Genomic DNA, 22089 nt, shown 5'->3' with positions numbered 1-22089 from the left:
CTCTTCTACAGAAGCTGCATTTGGATCGATGATGACTGGCACCTCCGAGCCAAAGGTCCATTTGCCTGGATGCAGTGAAAGCCTCTCTTCGGCTTCACTCTCTGGGCAATCACAAGAATCAGAGAAACACTGACTCTGTTCCTCTCACGTGCTGAAAGAGGGCCAGGAGTTCCAGTCCTATTTGCATCTCATCCTCATGTAATTGATAACTTGACTACCCTCCATAATGACAGCAATGCTAAAAGATCTCAAGGCGAAAATGAAAAGAGATTTCAAACCAGAGAAGAAATGAAAATCTGTCTGGAACGATGCAATCCATCTTAAATGATACAGCAGACCATTCATTGAGAAGAAACAGTGTGACAGAGTCGTGTTTGACCTGCCTGAAAGATCAGAGAGCAGAGTCTATGAAGACATCTGTGGATCTGCCTGCATGGTCCCATCATGGCTCCTCAGATACTCTTAGTACTGTCCTTTACTGTCTCATTACCCAGTTTACATCAACAGTCAGTTAGAGAACAAGATGAAATGCTGAACAAAAAGATGGGTGGAATCAAGTCAAGGCATTTTGAATAATTCCCAAATCAAATCGTTTCTCTTGGATACAGCAACTTTTGCATTTGCTACAGTGTCAACACTAACACAAAATGACAATGACGCCAATATCATCCATCACAGCGCTTTATCGGTCAGTAGTGTTACTTAATACAGTATGAAAAGCAGTAATACAAACAGAATAAGAGATATTTGAAGAAAATGCGAGCACTGGGGAACCCACAGTCAAAATTTCAATAGGAATGACAAAAATGCTTCCCAGAGTCTCTCAGCAAACTTCAAAAAGGTATTTATCCAAAACCAGATTTTGAATTTCAGCAGTGGATCAGTAAGCAACACTCCGTCCATCACTGAAGCACCCCACAGCAGTCAGAAAAGTGTTCTTGTAGAAGGTAGTGATCACAGAACTGCATCACATTCAACTGCAGGAATGAAGTTGATTGAAGCTCATAGTACAGTAACACCCTTTGGCCTTAGCAGGCCACTCACTTCTGCAGTCATAAACCCTGAGTCTCACTCTTTGACAGGAAGAGCTGAGTCTTTGATCCCTGTATTGAGGTGCCAAATGCCAGCTAAACCAAGCTCTCAGACCAAAGAGCCCATATTGACTTTATTTCCCAGCGATTCTGTCAAGTTTGCATCTGTAACAACAAAAGACTCTCAAACATTTAGCACTGTAAATAGCATTGTTCAGCAGCCTGCTGTTGATCCCTCAAGGTCAGCGAATAAAGCAGTTATGAAAGTACCACAAAGTCCAAACTTTGCAACATGAAAGGTTTTGCCTGTAAAGTTGTTTCTCTCAGAAGCAAGACAGGAGTATGATGATGATGTGTTCATGCAAAATCAACCAAATCACTCAGGATAGGACTTTTGACATCAGTAGTGATAACCAAGTGACAGCACCTGAGATTTTTGCAAACTATAACACAGATTTATTCAGTGAGTCACCAACAGTCAGTCAGTCTGAAGCTGGGAGTTAGTATTGACTGTAGTTGCACAAGATCAGGACAAAGAGATGATCTGTAGTCAGGGCAAGCAGAGCAAAGAAATTAAAGCTACGAAAGAGATATTAAAGTTGCATGAAGACGAGGGGAGCGGTGACGATGTGTAAAGTTGGAGAACAAAGAAGGTGGAGGCACCACAGGAGAGGAGGATGTTACTTCGGGGCAAGAGAAAGATCCAAGACAAGAAGTAGTACAGCATGAAGAAGGTGGGGAAAGAAAAGGCTTGACTAACATCCAGCAAATTCCACCAAAGATGGAGCTGAAAAGCAGAAAGAGTCCTACAAAGAAGTAAGCAGAGTGTAGAAGAAAAAACAGCAAGAAAGGAAGACATTAAACATAGCGGACACTGGGAGAGAGGACATGACAAATGTTCCCCTGGAGGCTGCTACTAATTCTAAAAAAGTTAGCAGAGACAAAGGGCACAATGTTACGAGCCTGTCTTCCTGCCACCATTTGATTAAACAGTTGGGAGTTGAGCACAAGAGCGTCCATCTGGATGAATATACTGCACAAATAGTGGAAATGAAAAATAAGCCATTATCCTACAAAGTGGCAAGCAATGACAGACCCTTACACCCGACACTGAGATCTCACAATCCAAATCTATTAAGAATGACATCTCTTCCCAGAGAGTCACCCGCACAGATGAAACCTCATCTGTCAGCCCACAGGGCCGAGCCTATAAAGCACAGTGATATATCTTCACTTAATAATGAAAGTGCTCAGGAAAAAAAACTGCTGAGGCTACATTTTCTGTGACTGACATACAAAAATGGCTCCAAAACTCTCTCACATATTTGGAATTAACATGTCAAAATTTTCTGATACATACAAGCCAACAATGTCCCTGCACAACAGTACAATGAAATAGGCTCACCCTGTACTAAACAGTATCAGTAACACAGTGTCAGCCTAAGACTGGTGATCACAGCTGGTTTCCTGAGAGCTCAGCCCTACTTCATGATAAATAGTTCAATTATTCACAGCATCTCAAACACAGGCAGAAATTTAGTGCTTCAGTTCGACAGCAAATTACATTTCACTGACCACAAACGAGAGAGTGCAAGCAGAACGCAATATACAGGCGCATTTATATGACTCCAGAGTCGAGGACCCTTTAACCTGAAACATGATTGAAAAAGTGAATAGACCTACTTCAGTGAATCCTGCGCCACCCCAGCAGATGTATTATGAGTCATCGAGCAGGGCCCCACAGCTGCAGCCATGTCATCTAAGGCGCGCAGACTACAGACTCCCCTACAGACTACTACAGACAGCCCATCCAGACGCTTTGCACGCTCCTGCTGATAACCAGCAGAGATCTGTACAGACTCTATTGACATCAATGAGCCCTAAAGCAAAAAAAAAAAAATGTTGTCACTGCTAAATTTTATGCTTTTCAGGGGCGACAGTTTACCAGGCACCTATACCCTGCAAGGGCCAGTCTCAAAAAAACAAATACTGATGGTCAACATGGATCCTGATGGTGAACAGTGTGCAAAGTGTTGTGACCTCAGCAGTAAAACATCCAGATGCAGTTACAAATAAAAGGTCAGAGAAAATGAACTGAAAAGAACAGTTCTCCTTTTATAGCATGGGCATATGGTAGGAGGAAACAACATGCTAATGACACACATTTAACTCTTTTTCTGTGATGCAGACTGAGAATCTAGCAGTAGAACACACTAATGACCTATTGAGTGTGGATGGTAGTTATGAAGTGAACAGTGAGAGCAACCCTCGACAATAATCATTTATCACAGTTAGAAGGTTCTAATGAAGCAAGCACTAAGCCCATCATGTTTACAATTCAAACTGCCCACAAGGCCGAGCAGGCAAAAAATGTTACAAATGACTTAGCTCCGCTGTTGCTTCATAAAAATGATTGAACTGGAACCACTGCATTTGTTGAGTTGGATGGCCTGTCGAAAATACCCCAAATGCAGGATAGTGATGTGTCTAACAATGCTGTTTCATATAGCTAAATCAACAGAAAAACAACGTGATTCCTACACACCACTAAGATCTGTGAGTGACACGACTAATTTATGAGGTGACCTTAGGTTTCCCACTATATCCACGCCGCAGACTGCAGACCAGATAATGAATGTGACCTCTGAATTTCAGATAACCACTCCTAAAACCAATGATTATGTGTCTCTGGCATCAACTGCTAGAGTAAGTGGTCCTAATATGACCACAGAAGCTCATGAATCATTGATGACCACTAGTGAAGAGCATCCAAGTTATTATTGAAACCTCATCTCAGGCTGCACATGCTGAGCGTATGGTACAGTCCAATTGTCAAATTGACTCATTGTTACTGAGACAGCTCCGCAAAACGTAAACTCCTGACAAACTCACCCCTGCTGTGAAAAGAAAAAAAATGCAGCAGAAACACAGAATAGGGAGCAGCAAGTTCATGATTTTTCTCTACAGGCTATTGAGCAACACCAGCATGCCCCGCCCAGTATGACTGCAACAGCGCTTCCCATCACTGACCCTATGTTGTGCATCCCAACCACCCAAAGAGGTGGAGGGGCACATGACAGGACACCCACAATGGTTAAAAGAGAGACATATTCATCATTTAAAGACATCAAAAGACAACAAAGAGCGTGTTTGAAGCCAGACATTCCCTACATGAGAGGACTGCTACAGTACAAACGCTGAACACAGCAGACCAACATGAGACGAATACATTATCTCAAAAGAACTCAATAAGTCAAGTGATACTTGGAGCTGTGACTGATTCTTTGCCACCTATGGGGATCTCACCTACTGAGTTTATTAATAACAGCAGCTGTAGCACAATTGGCTGCGCTACGTTAGGTGAGACGACTGCAGCAACAATGGAGCAGGTGAGCTGATTCATACTGCTGCTGTAGAAATCTATAAAACACAGTCTGGCAACACTGGAAGAGATTATTTTAATGCAGCACGCACTCCTGTCACAAACCCCGAAAAAGGGAAATGTAGCACTGTACTGTACCTGGAAAGGCGACACCAGGAGCTGCCACCCTTGACACTGCACTGCTTTCACCTGCCACCAGTAAATCTAATCATGATCGTGTCACTGCTGACGACAAAGAATGCCAAGAGTATGACACACGAAATGTCAACCAAAACATGGAGAGTACAAATGGATGATTCGGAGAGAGGTGGGACACATGAGCAGGCTCAGATTGTAAAGAAAACGACACAAAGACAGTCTCATAGAGGGACATCTGCTCAATACACTATCGCAACAGAGGTCACATTATCTGAACCTGAAGCAACTACATCACAAACCACGAGAAAATCTACTGAGCGGATGCTGCCCACTGAAAAAGTGCAAATAAATAACAGAGCAGCCCAAGATGAGATGATTTGAAGCTCAAAATGATACAGGGTCAGTGTGTGGTGTGGTCATAAGAGAGATGGCAGTTCAGGACTCTGGACGCAGGCAGTTATAGCTGGAGCCAGAGTTTGAATCAAAGCTGCCAAAGCTGAAAAACAGGAGACGTCACCTGATCTTTATCTCTCTGGGTAAACTAATTATGTAACCCTATTATTCTAGCATTATCCATTGATCACACATTCAGAAATGAAGGAACCAAACTGTTTATTTTGCATGAGCTTTGTTATTAAGTTGATTATCCATCACAGTGAACTGCTTTATTCTGCCCCTCAATTAATATTGTCACATGTTCATATAGTTATAGCCAAGTACAGCTCATAAAATCCATCCTGTTGATGTGTTTGGGCCATTCCTGAATCTGCCCAATGTACCAACAATGGAGGAGTTTTCAGAACAGTACCAGCTCAACTTTGACAAAACACACAACCAGTAAAATCATTCACTGTCATCGATTACATATCTAAAGGAAAGAAAAAAAAAACATTTCTGTGAAATTGACTTTCATTGTACAGTAAAATGGATTAAATGAAAAAAGTCATCTTAAACCATTTTAAACCTGTTAAAACATTAGGAATAAACGTTATGTAATTTGTAATGTATTCTACAGCCTAAAACAAGTAATTGATTTTAATGTTAACAATACAACAGTTTTTGCAATTTGTAATAATAATGTATTGTAAAAACGTATTGTCAGTGTACCAGAAGTTTTAGATGATGTGTGTGACACTGGGATCTACACAGTCGAGATGAGTCTGAACCTGGTGAGAGGAGCAGAGTCTGGCGATGCTGTGCCTGCACCGGGGGAACCTCAGAGTAGTTATCAACCTGAATACCAACAGCAGTCAGATAAACCTCGAGGTCACCTCCTGCTGCTTGTCCTCAACCATCCAGCTTGACCGCACCAGCTCCACCTGCTGCCTTTTCTCCAGGTACACACAAAAATCTGGACTAAGGTCAGGGAAGAGATTTTGCTATATTATGTTAAGTGGGGTAGGGTTTGTTGTGTTTTGATTTCAAAGTAAAAAGACTTAATGCAGATAAAATACTATGAGGAAGTAGTTAAAGAAAATTTACTTATGCCTATGAAAAAATATATGAGTCTGCAAATGCAAAACATTTACTAATCTATGTACAGCCATCTGAACCTCTGTCTTTTAGTTGCAGATTTTATTGTAGAAAATAAATCATAAAATGACTTTTGTTATTTACTAGGTGATTCTAATCATACATCCATGAATACTGCATTGTTTCAACCACTGTACTTGGCTGAACAGAGCTTGGCCAGGCTGTCATTGCTTATAAACATGTTTACTAGAGGCACTGTTACTGTAATTTATATCAATCCAGTGAGTTACAGTAACATTTTTAAGAGCGAGATATTCTCGGGGACTGCTGTAGGCTGATGGTGTTATCTCTCTGAGCCAGAATCACTTAGATAGATAGAAAGGCAATGCACACAGCATTCTATGCAGCAGTATAAATGCAAAACCTCTAAAATATGTCAAAATGTGAACATACTGACTGTTGACTTGAACAGAACAGTTATAAAAACTGTTTACACCTGGGACAAATCCTGTCAATAATATGATAATAATGTATCTACTCAAGTAAAACATTCAGTGTTGCCCTGAAAGCATAACAAATCCTTACTTAGCCAAAAATCAGCATACCAATGAAGGACTTCTAGATGAAGATGCTGAATTTAAATGCATAACGTTTTTAATATTTTACACTGTGACTAATTATACAGCCTGACAGCAACATAAAGTACAAACTTACCTTTACCTAACACAGTATCTGGTCTACTAAGCTTTCAGTTGAATTCAGTACTGTATAAAGAACCTGGTCGATGATTTTCCTGCTTTCCTTTTTTTTTTTTGTTTTTTGTTCACAGCTTCAATGGCTTTTGGCAGCTGTATGGAGACATCACCTGCTTGATATTTTTAGTTTCTTCCTTAAACATTTTATTCTATCTATATGGGAAATGATGCCTCTCATATAAGACTGCGTTTGTGTTGGTGCCTCAGGTTAGCAGCAGAGCCAGTGGGGATCACACTGCTGTCCAGTGCCCTGTCAACCAGTGCCAGCTTCACCATCAGTCTCTTCCAAATGATTAATTACTCAGTAGTGTACCTACACTGTGATCTCAGCGTCTGTCTGAGGAACCGCTCTGACTGTGAAAGGGTAAGGCTGCAGTGAGTGTAATGAATGCGAATGAATCAGAGAATGAGCGACTGATTTAAATTTAGTGACTCGGAGTGTGACACTGTGAAAACAGAGAGACGGGTGAGCAACGAACAGCCTGATGTAAATAGTCTACGGGAACAAGAAGGGAGAGCAAAGTGAGGACCTGGAGATGCACGTCCATGAACGTATGACCGGAACATACGAGGAAGGGAAGATCTGTGTACGAGCAATAGGATAAATGATTTTCCTGAATTAGAATTGAAAAGGGAGGGTTTAGTATGATAACAAATTCCATGCCATAGTTACAGGAACTGTTTTCTGAATGTGAACAGAGTAAGGTGCTCTGACAGAGGCTGAGGCCGTCAGCCAAAGATGCATCCTAAAACATCTGTCATGTCATTATCCGCTCTGGAGGTTGGATGAGGTGAAAACTTACAGAATAACAGATACAGAGGCGCAAAGGACACTGATCCCAACTGCTGTTTCCTGCTGTCGTAGGAATGAGGCCTCTGATTTAATAGGAAAAAACTAAATCATCTGACAAATACATGTTAGAGGGCGGAAATGAGACAGAGGGTAAACTCTGGAGACCAATTTTGATGTCTGGCTTTGTAGAGCACTTCTACAGCTCTCTTATCAGTTATGTCTCCAGCGTCTCCTTCAGTTTTTAACTGTGGCAATAACCAGCACTTCTGCTGCAGGTTTAAATTTATTATGTTGAGTTTGGAGTGGTTTGAAGTGTGAACTTTCTTTTCCCCCTCATCTTTCTTTAAAGGATTATTCTTTCTTGGTGCTTGATGTCAGGCTATATTTTTCCTTGAAACATTGTACATAAAAACTATACATTATACCTCAACTACATTGTTTGAACTGCTCCAACTCAGAGTGGGCTGCTTAGATTAAAGTAAAATGTGTTGCTTTCAAGCAAACATCCTATTTCCAGCTCTCTGTTTAAAATAGATGTTTCTTCTCCTGCTCTTTTATCCAAATAAAAAATATTACAAACACAATGGTTTTAGACATATTTATCACAGACATTCACCTATATAAATTACTATTTTTGCACTTTGTTCTTGCTATCTTGATAAACAGGAGCACCATCCTTCTTCCAAAAAGTTAATTATCTGTTCTCTACGCTATCATTTTTCATACTTACATGCTACATATTTCCCCTGTCTTTTTATAGCAGTGCCTCCAGCGGCGAAGAATATTTTCCTTAGATGGTCCAGAGGCTACTGTCAACAGTTTCAGAAATCACATATCCTTTGGCCCCATGTTGAAAGAAGTGAAGAATTCTACCTTCCTGGGGGAGACAGGTAATTATTATTTCTGCTCCAAAACAAAAATGATCATCTAAGCATTCATGGGAGATGCTCTGGCAGCAAGAAATGAGAGACGATTATTCCGTTTATCTTTGGCATGTGTGGAAAATACGATCTCTGTGTGTGAATACATAGCTATTCATCATGGAATGCTACTGTACTGCAGTTCAGTGAAAACTGATTAAAATAGATGAAAAGCTCTGGTCCCCCCCCCCCTCTTGTTTTATTTTTAGACCCATCAGAACTGGACCTGGTTCTGGTCATCATCAGCCTGGTGATGCTGCTGCTGGTGTGCTTGGCCCGTCATCGCCGGGCAATCTGGCTGCTCCACTCTTCTGCTCCACAGTGCCTGTGCCGTGTCTGTGCTCAGGAGGTGACTTTATACTGCCGTGACCAAGGAGAAGCCTCTGGCAATTACACTGATCATCTCCTCAGTGAAATAGCTGCAGACAATTACATTAGTCAATAGACAGTGGGAGTAGTCAATCATATTATCCATAGAGCAGAGCTGGTATAGGCCAGACTAGATGATGAAGAGCAATACAATTCACACTTTCTCTCCTAGGTGGCACAGCTGTTGCAATCAAATTCCACACTTAACCACGAGCAGTCTATTATTATTCCCTGAAAATAAACACCATCCCCAAATAGAAAAGCTGCTATAATCTTTTTATTTTCCCTCAGTGGCAACAAATCGAAACTCTTTGGATCCCACTTTGAGATTGATAGCTTGTTAATACTGGTTCAGTGTAATGTATGCATGTGTGGCTTCACAGCTCCGATCCACGGTGAACAAAAAATTCAAGTTCATTTATTATTATCACAGAATATAGAATCTGCAGTGTCAGTCAAAAATGACCCCATAATGCTAAATGAATTAATAATCATCATAATCATATCAAGAAACGGAGGGAGTAGTGTGGTGATTAGCACTGTTGCTTCTGATGTTCTCCCCATGTCTGTGTGGGTTTTCTCTTGGTACTCCAGCTTCTTTCCACAGTCCAAAGACGTGCATGTTGGGGTCAAGCTAATTGGTGACTCTGAATTGCCCATAGGTGTGAATGTGAGTGTTTGTCTGCTTCTATGTGTCAGTCCTGTCAGGTGATCAGTCCAGGACGTTCCTCCTGTCTCACAGGTGAAATTGGCACCAGACCCCATTACTCATTACAGTGAAGTAATGCATAATAATAACATACATACATACAATAAAAAAGGTGTTTCTAGCATACATTCTCACATTATACTGCTTTATTCATTTTAGGTGTATCACTAACATGAGGTGTTTTACTCTAACCATGGCAACACCTTGATCTTTTCCCCCACATTTCTGTAGTGCACAGCCGTGCAGAGTGGTAAACACACTCTGGTTTGTTTTTTATTTACTTGTATTTACTATAAGCAATTAAAACTATCACTACTACTACAACTGTTCAGAAAATGATGAAATTATAGAATTCACAGAAAAGAGTGTTAAAAGATTTGAGTAACACAAAACCTGGATTCACAAGTATAGATGCACATTTTACATTAAAGCTAGGTGTGTTTCCGTTCACTTATTGACTTGTTTGAATGAAAACTGAAAAAATAAATAAATAAATAAAAATATTTCAAAAAAAGTTGATTACAGTTAGTAAAGACGTAGGTGTATTGATGAAAGCAAAGTGTAAGTCGATATTTATTTAGTCGCAGACGTGATGGCTTCATGATACCTGTACCTGCTATTCCACTGTAGAGCAGCAGTTGCTACTATCAGCAAATTGCTCCAGTGAGACTGGCTGGTATTGTCAAATTAGTGACTCTGAGATATATCACCTCATCACCACAGTAAATAATGAATTTACTGCACTTTAAATTCCACACAATTACCATCCTCACAACAGGAAAAGCTTATGTCGATCCAGGCAAATCAGAAGAGACACTGCACGTTAGGCTAGAATTACATTATACACTGATTTGAACAAGTACAAAAATGAGGAATATATTACCATATTCAATTTTTTTCTACTAACAAGTACAACCCCAGTTCCAAAAATGTTGGGATACTGTTGTAAAATCTACATAAAAACCAAATGCTATGCAAATCTCATAAATAACCCCATGTTTTATTCACAGTAGAACATATGAAATGTTTAAACTGAGAAATTGCCATTACCATTATAAGGAAAAAAATAGGTAATTTTGAAATGGATGGCAGCAACATGTCTCAAAAAAGTTAGGACAGAGGCAACAAAAGAAAAGTAGAGAGTCAGAGTCTCTCAGAAGTACAGATGGCCAGAGGTTCACCAATCTATGAGAAGCTGTGCCTACAAATTGTTGAAATTGTTAAACAATTTCAGAATAATGTTCCTCAATGTAATATTGACTTTAAATATATCATCATCTACAGTACATAATATCATTGAAAAGATTCTGAGAATCAGAGGAAATCTCAAGGGTCAAGGCCAAAAAGGCAATATTGAATGCCCATGATCTTTGGGCCCTCAGATGGCCCTGCATTAAAAACAGGCATGATTCTGTGATGGGCATCTGGGAAGGCACCATCAGTGCTGAAAGATCCAGGTTTTAGAGTAGCATATGCTCCCAACCTGACGATGTCTTTGTCAAGGAAGGCCCTGCATATTTCAGCAGGACAATGCTAAACCACATACTGCATCTATGACAACAGCATAGCTTTGCAATAGAAGAATCTGGGTGCTGAACTGGCCTGCACAGTGGTAAACATGGGCTTGTCCCAGATTTTTTGAGATGTGTTGCTGCCATACATTTTCACAGTTTATACATTTGATATGTTTTCCAAGTTCTACTGTGAAATAAATATGGGTTTTTGTATCATTGCATTCTGTTTTTATGTAGATTTTACACAGAGTCCCAGCTGTTTTGGAACTGGGGTCATATGTCCAGGGCACCCTGTGTCTGTAATGACTAGATCATAATTGACTGTTACTGTTCTCTCTCATTTATATTGTATTTTTTTTACAATTTTGCAGAAACATAAATGGTGAAATATTTACATAAGATAAGGACATGATTTCAAATACATGTGGAGCATGGGAGGTGCATGGGAACCAATTAGTGGTCTGAACCACAGTGTTTACAGAATCAGCCATTTATCACAATACAGAGCAGACAGAGCTGTTTATTACTATCTATGCTCATAGATTATGGATTGCAGACTGTGTAGTTTGTTAGTTGTTCGTTATTAGAGGACGTGAGGGGTGATGGAAAAGCCTTTGGTTATAGTCAGTCAGCCTACCCAACATGGTGGCGCCTGCTAATGCGATTGGCTGAGCTGCGAGTTGTGTGTTCAATCAATCAAGAGAGACTTCTCCCCTCAGGTAGCCTATCAAGAATCTGATCACGAGCACCTGCATTTCATTGGAACATCAATCCATGAGTCTGTGCTAAATAACAGTGTGAGTTAGTGAAGTGTGAAAGTATGGCTGTCAGTGCATGTTAAAGTTGTCTATTGCCATGCTCACATACATATAGGCGACAGACTGAAGGTGGTTAGGGGAGCATTGTGTTTCAAGGAGTTGACTTAAAAAAATAAAGAAATCCACAGTATTTTACTATTATAAAGCATATCGTAGATACAGTTTATAACAATGATGATAGCAGCTGGAAAAATCAAACAGGACTGACTGTGTGTGTAATATTTTAATACAGAGAATACAGACGTAATTTATTCTGCTTGTGTCTTTGCATGTCTCAGGTATGTTTTCAGAACCTACCATAATTATCAACAGTGTATTGATGTGCTGCTAATTTATTTTATAATCATATAAAGCCCACAATAACAAACACATTTATAGCTTTTTCCACTGTGGAAGCCTGCAGCCCAATAACAACACAGACATACAGGCCTTTGGACGATAGTTCTAAATGCAAATGTGTTTGCATTTAGAACTATCCACAGATGTGCATCCTGTTCCTACTGCCGTCCTGCAGGTTAAGCCAGCACATATAAAAAGAGCAGGGAGGAGAAAATCCTATTGAAGTGGGATTATTAATAAAAAATTCTGTCTTAGCCTCAGCCTTAAGCAAAGCCTTAACAAAGAACAACCTCGGAGCATAGAAGAAGAAAAGTAATCATTGCAGAATCCCAACCTGTAGCTGCTCTTTCATAAAACATACTGTCTATTATATCAATGAATAACATTTACATTTAAAGTTGAAAAAAGCTGGAGAAATGCAGACAATGAGAGATGAATAGTTGCCTGGTGAGGATTGCATGCAATTGTTGGTTTGTGGTGGAGATTTGCATTGTGCTCTCAGCAGGAACAATACTGAGTCTAAATGTGCTATGTGCAGAGAATGAAGAAACCCAAGGGAGCTGGCCCAAATATCTATATGACAGCCAAAGCTACCAGTTGTCCACATTTAATATATGTGCATCTCTAAAAGTACATCTCCAAGTTCAAACTCCTTATGTCCCCAGATGAATGAATCTGTAAAGGATGTTGAGTGGCGGTAAAATACAAGTAATGTGCCTATGAAACAGAACAGCAGGTGGGAATAAAAGGGATGGTCTTTGTACCTATTATCTTAATCTTCTTACATAGGCCAGTCAGTTCAAATCTTTTCTTTCAAACAACACCCTCCTCCAGTGCTGCAGAAAGATGAAATCCAGATTGCAACTATGCTAAATTTAACATTAATTTTGTAATATGAAAACTACAAATACATTTAGAGTTTCCTAAATAAATGACTATACCAGTTCTACTAGAGAATAAAGCAATAAGTAATTTGAACAGAAACAATCCTCTCAAACATGGAAGCAATGATGATAATGCAAATTAAATAAAAGTGTTCAAAACAATAATCAGACTCAATCAATTTAGATGAAGTGTTTTAACTATAATCATGCTGACTCTGCATCTCTGTCTAAATCAGAGCTGAGAAATCAGACTAAATGAGACAAAATTAAGCTCAGCTCACCCAGACACTTTATTCACAGACACTGACCTTGACACTTGGATGGATTCATTATAACCAATACTTTCCTTATCCTAACATGTACCTTAACCTTAATATAAGTTTTCACACTAAAATGTAATAATTTACATTATGGGAACCTGCTTTTTTCCCATATTGTAACTGTATCAACAGATGTATGTTCCCATAACCCAAGCACATGTAATACAAGTAATACAAGTAATACAAGTACAGACAGACACACACACACACCCTTAGACCCAAACCTCTGACCACTGAGCCATTCCCTTGGAGCTGCTGGGGGTTAAGTGCCTTGTTAAAGTGCAGTTGATGGTTCATTGGGTACTTCATGTACTGTACACACAGGCCCAAATTACAGTGGGCATAGCCATCATATTAATCAGTATCATAACCGATATTCTGTTTATCTATCTATACATTTATCGCATAGTTTTCATTCCAGATAAACATGAGTCAACCTTGACTCTGAAAGGGGAAAAATAAGTCATACAGTGTCTCACTACAAGGCAGCAGTCTTGGCATCTAAAAACAGGATTAGCAACATTACAGTGCAAACAAGTTCTTCCCCTCAGCTCCACCCACAGATTGCGAGTCAGTCTACAGTAGTCTAGTCCTTTCATACAGTCAGTAGCCACTGATTGAAATGTATATCCATGCTCTTCACCCTTCTCTTTCTCTGTGTGAGGCTGCAGTGACACTGATCAATGTTGATCTGCTGTTTATGTGTAGAGTTAGAGAGTGTTTTGTAGGGACTCATGGATCATCTTGATGGGTCCTCTGGACACTTTAAGGACTTCAAGAAGGACGACTTTGAGGCTGACTGGATTAAGGTGGCAGAATGCAGATTTGGTCAGGTGTACCAGGTCAAGCTCAAGCTCTGGCGAGAAAAATGTGTCCTGAAAACCTTCGACACAACCTTGTGTGCAAACAACTTCTACAGGTAGGGTTTAAATTACACTAACACAAATGGATTTGTAATTATTTCATACTGTGCTGTACGTTTCCATATAAATAAACATTACAACTGATCTTGTGCTTCCTTTAGCCTTCACGCTCTTACAGTGTTATTTTTCCACCACAGGAGAATAATAGATGACGTATCGAACATTGCCAAAGTGAGATTCAAGTATATTGCGTCTGTCTACGGACTATGCACCGAAGCCACTGCCATGGTGATCGAACATATGAGTAATGGATCAGTGAAAAGTCTCCTAGCCAGTCACAGTTTGATGTGGCCAAAGAAGTTCCAGATGATTCATGAGACCTCATTGGGCATGAATTTCCTCCACAGCATGAATCCCCCACTACTTCATCTTAACCTTAAGACATCCAACATCCTGCTAGATGATCATCTCCATGTCAAGGTCAGTGAATCTCAAGCATAAGGCTGTGGGTACTTATTTGGCCTTTCTGAGCATGGCTGAGCAATGCAAGGTATTTCTGCTCTTCTGTGAATTTGTTGTTTTTCTTCTAAGATCTCAGATTTTGGTTTAGTCCACTGGGAAGAGGGAATGAGCAAGAAATTGTTCATGGAGGAATTGATAGCAAGAGGGAACATAAGTTACATTCCTCCAGAGACCTTCACTCAGTGTCCTGATCCACCAGGAATTACCTTTGATGTTTACAGGTGATTTACCAAGGGCATTTTCAAAATTGTAGCACCAGAGTCAAAGGTTTACTGCACAATCCACAATTCACACAGTGTAACCTTCCTCTCTGCTGTATATATTTTTCCTCTTTACTTCATGCTATCTTTAAAAGCAATATGTTCTCTTATGGAACAAAACATTGATTTTTCTGCGCCAATTAATTTGTTGCAAATGTGAGAAAATACAGGCTGAAGTTCCTCTTTCTGCTTTGATTTTACAGTTTTGGAATTGTAATGTGGGAGATTCTGACACAACAGAAACCCTATGCAGGTATGAGTTTACTCATTTCAAAAGTGTGACACCTTCATACTGTGTCCGTATTGGTAATGGAAACTGACATACATACGATGGTGCAGAGGTCTGCATCAAAAAAATAAAAAGGAGGACACTGTGTATCATCAACAAGTCACTGTTAGTTATTTCTTAAAAACAATATCCTTTAACAATGTCTGAAACCTCTATTGTGAATCAGGAAACCTTTTCTTAATCCAACCCAGTGTCAAGAACCAATTATCTAAAATAAGAAGTAACTCAGACCTAATATTTTTTTATTTACTTAAACATAGCCATAAGCAAACACTTTGAAGAAAGTGTTTGGTATTTTGGGAAACGCCTTATTTGCTTTCTTAGAGAGAGCTTGATAATTTCAATACCAGTCCCAGGTCTGTCAATATGAAGTTAAAATCCGAAAATATGGTTATCATAGCTTAACTTAAATAAGCTAAAGACAGAGTATTTGTACCTAAAAGTTAAAACATGACCCTGTTATCTTGTTTTATTTAACACAAAATCTTGTCAAGTTGTTCCTTTAAAGTAACACACCATATGTTGAACAAATGTGTAATTCTGTCGCACAATTTCTATTGGAATTTTTTAAAAAATGAGTTGCGGTTGGCTGTGGTCGCATGTGTTGACCTACGTTACACCTGGTGTCTGAAATTTGTTTTATTTGGGCCCAGGGTGCAGTTTGACCACAGTGCTCTTACAAGTGTCACATGGTAAGAGACCCTGTGTGGAAATGATACCTGAACAGAAACCCCATGAGTGCGATCAGATGATCAACATCATGCAGCAGTGCTGGGACCAGGATCACAGGAAGAGGCCACAGTTCTCAGGTTTCTATTTTCAGCTGACTTTGTAATTTAGATTTAAAGCTCTCAGTAAGACAACAGCTCTTTGTCATACCAATTTAACCTCCTTTGAGTTTGAAAAGTTAAAACTAATATGCATTATAATGGAAAAAGTACACTACCATCTCTTGTAAAAAAAAAATTAGTTTAAAAAATCCTGCATACATGCAAGACACAAATTCTCCAGCCTTGAGAAGTTATATACTGTATTTCCCCACTATCTCTAATGACATGTTACCAGATTTTTTAAAGTTTATTTCTGCACAGCCTAGTTTATTAAATGGCCTGTCTGCTGCTAAGATGTTTGGAACAAAATGCACGTGGAATAGCATGCACAAATACCTTGGCAGCCTCCGTAAATAGCTATATAATGTGATTTGTCAAATTTATCTGCTGTTTAATTGCTGTTGGCATTTTTAATACATTCTTTCAAACAAAAATGTACTAAACAAACAACCATGTCCTCCTCACTGGCCTTGTACAACATGTAAGTCAACATTCACTGCATTGAAGACATTCTAATGCGTGCAATGGTGAAATTTCAAAAAGTCGTACAGTAGAGAAGGGAGTCACTTGGGACCTGACCTTGTCTAAACAAAGGTGCTTGTCTAAACAAACAAGAAATTATATTAATGAATACAAATTAGTCTCATGTTTATTCATAATCATCAGCTATTCATTCGTGTGGTTTTCGTTAAAAGGTCCCTGGTGTTATAACTCTATCTCTAAAATTATTTAGCCTTAATACTTGCATGACCCTAACTGACCATGTCCATGCTGTAGCTGCGCAACTCATAGAAGACCTTGCTGGATTTTGGAGTTGCAAGTTTAGGAATACATTGTTGTGTTTATTCAAATCCAGAACAGCCCTTGACTGCTGTTTTGTTTTCAGACACTGTGAGGAAAACTGAAGCTCTGAGTGAACTCCTGAAGATCCCAGGACCAGTGCATTGTCAGACAAATGACGAGGGACAGAAATCACATTATCCTCAGCTGGTTTCTCCCATACATAAAGTTAGTTCTGCTTTGACACTTCTTTGAATGGTACTGAAGTATCTGCTATAGCCACTCAACCTTTGACAGCTCATGCTAATTGTATTATATGAAAGAGTAAAAGTCTACATCTACACCAGCTGCTCTGTACAGTAAATAGGCATAGTTTTGCTTTAAGGTAAGTGCCTGAGTTACATGGTAACATGGTAACACCCAGCCCAAAAATAGATTTGGGCTGGGTGTTATAATTTGGGCTTCTTTTGCAGCATGAGGTGTGGTTTCCAGCTATGAAATGTTCCAGGTTATATTCCAGAAGTTTTCGATCTGTAAAGAAAGTTTGGAAGGAAAGACGTGAGGCAAAGGGACTGTGCAAGGTGACAGGGAAAGGTGAATGTAATTGTTCTAAAACCAAAGAAAGTTAATTATTGTAGTTTGCTGCTTAGCAACACAACAGTAGCAGCAGCAGCAGCATCAGTGGCAGTGACTCACCACTAAGGTAGGCTCCTGTAAAAAGCATCTACACATATTTTTAGATGCACTGTGAATGTGACCGACACTTTCTGAGAATGTCATTAGCGCCAAGGTTCATTTCAAAATTACATTTTTAAACCTGATTTAATCACATAAAGAAGATGGTCCTTATAAGGGTCAAAATTTAGTTCAGCTTTAATGTAGTGTATTTATTGTTACACTTAAAGGCACATGCTAATAAAGAGCTGCTAATAGCAAACTTAGTATATCTGTCAAAATATTTGACTAAAAGCTGAAAATGTCACCCTCATGGTGGTGCAAGAAGAAAACTCAGGGGATCATTACTGTCAGCAGGGTTCCTTCTCTCCTGTCTATACACAGTGTCATGGTATTTTTAGCAGCTAATATGCAGCTAAAAATTTAAAAGGACGAAAAAAAAAAAAATCAAACAGTATTCTGTGTAGATAGGGCAAGTAATGTATCGAGTCATTAAAACTGTATTTGTTTAACACCCACCCAAATACACTGAGTGATATGTGCTTATCCTCAACTCATGAGGGTTGACCAAAGCTAATGAGTTTTGTTGTGTTTTCCTCTCTTTTCTTTCCATGTTAGATTACTTTGCCAGAGGTGCCTGGCCTTCCCTCAGGTAAACACATGGGCAGAGTTGAATGTAATCAAATTCAATACCACACTAAGCCTGGAGGCTGACATTTAAAGAAAGTGCTATTTACAGTTCTGTCACATTTGTAATATTACATCTAGTACTGAAATGCAGCAGTTGATCAGTTGAAGAGGGAATTTAAAAAAATCATGTGGCTCTTTCTGTGAAATGCTGACTAGATTAACAAATAGATGCTTCTTAATTCTTACAGTGATATTTTTATTGCTGTCTCCAGTAAGAACAAATATATATAGATTGGTTGGTACATGGGTTCATGTATCAATGCAGTAGGTCAACATTTCACACTAAACTAATGTTTATTTTGTTCCACAGCCTCTGCAAACCTGCATTATATACATGAGAGCACTGCTCAACATAATAAAACAGACTCAAATCAAAATTAAAGCAAAAGTTCCTGTGATGTACTATAATGTTATGTTTCTATAACAATAGCTCTCATATAATTTACTTTGCTTTCATTTCACAGTTGATCAACATGGCAAAGACAACATTCTGTCTCTGTTACTCAGAAAGGATTTTGGTAGTTTCAGACAGTCTGTGAAAACAGAGCATGTATCCACACAGTTTTCAGAGAAAAAGAGTCTCCTTCACTACACAGTAGCCAGCGGGGATGCAGAGAGTGTCAAGCATGTCCTGAGTCTGGGTGCTGAAGTAAACTGTGCGACTTCCAGTGGTTACACTCCTCTGATTATTGCTGTTCTGCAGAGGTCTGTATTAATGTAGTAACAAGCTTTACAAGTGAAAGTCATTTGTACAGGTTGAATAGGTCAACATTTTGGGAAATTTGCTCCTTTACTTTCTTGAAGAGGGTCAGATTCCCACTCACAGTGTTGTACAGTGAGTACCCAGAAGACCAGTTAGCTTAGCTTAGGATGAAGACTGATGTCTTTGCTGTTTTCCTGTCAACCTCACAGTGATGTCGAGACTCCTGAACTCATCACTGCACCCTGCCAAGAAGTAGTCCAGCACATAACGCCTTGACAAACTACAGCATGTGGTTTTGTATGGATCGACCAAGCAAGATGTAATATGTAAATCAGTGAGCTATAAAATATGAGCAGCTTCCAGTGTCATGGTTAAGCGAAGCTAAGAGACTTTATGTTTAATGGACAACCGTGAGAGCAGTATCAATCTTCTCATCCAACTCTCATTAAGAAAGTAAATAAGTGTATTTCCCAAAATGTCAAAGTATTCCTTTAAAGTAATGTAGTACATTAAGAATTATGCTTCTGTCTGTTTATACAGCTTTTATGACGTCATTACTTTGCTGTTGGAACATGGCGCTGCTGTCAACCAGGGAGATGAGGACCAGTGGACAGCACTTCATTTTGCCGCTCAAAACGGCAATGACAGAACTGTACGTCTCCTTCTGGACAAAGGAGCTATAGTGGATGCCAAGGAAAAATCCGGATGGATGCCCCTCCACCTGGCCTCCCAGAATGGCCATGAAACTGTGGTACGCCTGCTGCTTTCACGACTTTCGGATGAGGCAGTCAGACAAGAGGAAGAGAAACAAGGAAGGACGCCACTCCACCTAGCCTCTGCCTATGGGCATGTAAATATTACCAAGCTCCTCCTCTCTCAGGGAGCAGATCCCAACGCTACTGACTGCTCTCACACCACTGCACTTCACTTATCAGCTGAGGAGGGCCATAACAGAGTGGTCAGACAGTTGCTGAAAAGCGGGGTGAATATTGACACTGCAGACAGCAGAGGATACACTCCGCTTCACCTGGCTGCTCTGAGGGGTCATACAGGGATATGCAGGCAGCTGTTGTCAAACGGGGCCAACCCAGACTCCAAGAGCCACCAAGGTTGGACTCCCATGCACCTGGCTGCCCTAAGGGGATATGAAGCCACAGTGGTCCAGCTGGAGAGTCAGGGTGGTTGTGTGAATGCTACAGGTGAGAATGGATGGACTCCACTCCACCTTGCCTGCCTCCAAAATGAGCCACAGGTTGTGGCAAATCTCCTGGCAGGCAAAGCAGACCCAAATGTGACAGAGGACAGCGAAGGCTTGACACCGCTACATGTAGCCTGTACCAGTGTCAGTTTCCCAAGTGTCCTTCACTTGATATCATATCACGCAGATATCAATGCAGTAAATTCAAGAAAGGCAACACCTTTACACCTGGCTGCCCACCATGACTGTGTGCCCATTGTAAAGGCTCTACTGCTGAATGGAGCAGACAGGGCACTGCTGGACTCTTATGGAGCCACTGCTCTGGATGTGGCTCAGAGGTGTGAAAAGTGGGAAATAGTGGAATTACTGGAGAAAGGATGTTAACCCAAAGGAGTCTGTCGTCACCCCGGCATGATCAAATCACAGGACATTCCTCTAGGCCTAGACTTCTAAGGGTTAACCATGACTCCATAGGTCTAATGAAAGACTCAAAGTACAATGAGAACATTAAGTATAGTGTTGGAATATGGATTACATTTTGGATGTTCTCATATCATTGTATATTTATTATTCTGAGAGAGTTGTATGATATACAGACTTTTGTGATCTGAGATATTTTGCTATATAAATAAAATTTAACATGATTGACACTTGGTTTTATTGCTTCCAGCCTCCATGCAACTCTAAAAAGATAAGCAGTAGAAAATGGATGGATAATTGGTTTCTACTAGTGGATCGCTGTTACTGACATAATTTACATCATCTATTTGACTTTTCCAAACTCTAAACACATATACAGTATATATCATGAACAAACAAGATAACTCTGACTGTCAGTAAATCTTGCAGACTTGAGGGAAGCACTGCTCAGCGTGTGCTACGCTCGTTTACCACAGTGGCACCTTATTAAAAGGAAACAAAATACATGGATTCAGGGGCTGTACTGACCCGCACATTTAGTGTTTTCCTTTAAACCACAAGAGACTGATTCTGATAGAGGAGTAGGAGTTTGGCCCGATCGAATTACTGTAAATAAGCAGAGCGGCCTTAAATTGGGCTTAGATTAACTTAGTTAATGTCGACGTGTTGTTTTTAAATGTTTATTTTATTCGGACTCTTCCTAACTGAGTACATTCTGTGAGTATATTAGGTGTTTTGTTTTGCCTTGTTTGGTTTGTCTCCCAGTGTTTATAACACTGAGAAGAACAGGCGAAAGCTCTGCGCACTGCCGATCATTTGTGCTTTGTTTATTAGCGATAGTTTGGTCCTTAGAGCCTCATCAGGCACACCTCATTAAATAATGATGGAAAGTGTGGGAGCCTGATGAAAGTCTGAAGACCAAAACATTGCTACTGAAGTTAGTACGAGGGGTAGACAGCGTGCAGGATTTTTGTCTTTTATTGTGAAGTGACTGGCTTTGATCTGATTCACCTGAGAGACTAGGAGACTTAAACATATGTAAGTCAAGACAGAAACAACATGACAAAGGTATTGGAGGTATGGTTCACTAAAGTTACACTCCACAAAAAGGATTATACGATAAAAGAATTCTACCTTGAAAAATAGTAGCAATGTATATTTACCTTTCTCGAATGAGTAAAATGCTTAATACCTCTTCTTTGGCTGTATTGTCCCCATGACACTTGAGTTTTATTTTTGAATCATATTTACACAGCTTTTCAGGAAGCTAGGCTCACCTGGAGTGTCTTATCTTCAGTAAGCAAAATCCTGACTGGTTATATCATATGGTTTATTCCAGAAACCTGACAAAGTAAAAAATCTGCTGACCCTATTCCCATTGTAATTTATCCACTAGAATTTGAAAAGCAGCTAT

At 39.8% G+C, this 22089-nt stretch overlaps 2 protein-coding genes across 2 annotated transcripts; both read left to right on the top strand.

Annotated features, from left to right (window-relative positions):
- The first annotated feature begins 5742 nt into the window (after positions 1-5742).
- LOC113134200 (uromodulin-like 1) lies at positions 5743-8937 on the top strand. Its single transcript, XM_026313441.1, has 4 exons — positions 5743-5888; positions 6987-7143; positions 8333-8462; positions 8702-8937. Exons 1-4 carry the CDS (start codon positions 5743-5745, stop codon positions 8935-8937), a joined length of 669 nt encoding a protein of 222 aa, XP_026169226.1.
- A 5028-nt stretch (positions 8938-13965) lies between these two features.
- ankk1 (ankyrin repeat and kinase domain containing 1) lies at positions 13966-20660 on the top strand. Its single transcript, XM_026296605.1, has 9 exons — positions 13966-14364; positions 14506-14788; positions 14900-15051; positions 15294-15343; positions 16033-16188; positions 17096-17217; positions 18283-18316; positions 18819-19059; positions 19598-20660. The coding sequence occupies exons 1-9, from the start codon at positions 14180-14182 to the stop codon at positions 20637-20639; spliced, it is 2265 nt and encodes a 754-aa protein (XP_026152390.1). The 5' UTR covers positions 13966-14179; the 3' UTR covers positions 20640-20660.
- The last annotated feature ends 1429 nt before the right edge of the window (positions 20661-22089 follow it).

Source organism: Mastacembelus armatus, chromosome 13 (genome assembly GCF_900324485.2).
Source record: "Mastacembelus armatus chromosome 13, fMasArm1.2, whole genome shotgun sequence".
Classification (NCBI taxonomy): Eukaryota; Metazoa; Chordata; class Actinopteri; order Synbranchiformes; family Mastacembelidae; genus Mastacembelus; species Mastacembelus armatus.
The sequence above is the reverse complement of the archived record's forward strand: the minus strand, read 5'-3'. Positions and strand labels throughout refer to the sequence as shown.

What these genes read in the sequence shown, in the direction of transcription:
- LOC113134200 (XM_026313441.1), top strand. Translation starts at nt 5,743, where the DNA reads ATGCTGTGCCTGCACCGGGGGAACCTCAGAGTAGTTATCAACCTGAAT. An exon ending in ACCGCTCTGACTGTGAAAGG is followed by an intron (nt 7,144 to 8,332) that starts GTAAGGCTGCAG and finishes GTCTTTTTATAG; the next exon opens with CAGTGCCTCCAGCGGCGAAG. An exon ending in TACCTTCCTGGGGGAGACAG is followed by an intron (nt 8,463 to 8,701) that starts GTAATTATTATT and finishes TTTTATTTTTAG; the next exon opens with ACCCATCAGAACTGGACCTG.
- ankk1 (XM_026296605.1), top strand. Translation starts at nt 14,180, where the DNA reads ATGGATCATCTTGATGGGTCCTCTGGACACTTTAAGGACTTCAAGAAG. An exon ending in TGTGCAAACAACTTCTACAG is followed by an intron (nt 14,365 to 14,505) that starts GTAGGGTTTAAA and finishes TTTCCACCACAG; the next exon opens with GAGAATAATAGATGACGTAT. An exon ending in ATTACCTTTGATGTTTACAG is followed by an intron (nt 15,052 to 15,293) that starts GTGATTTACCAA and finishes TTGATTTTACAG; the next exon opens with TTTTGGAATTGTAATGTGGG.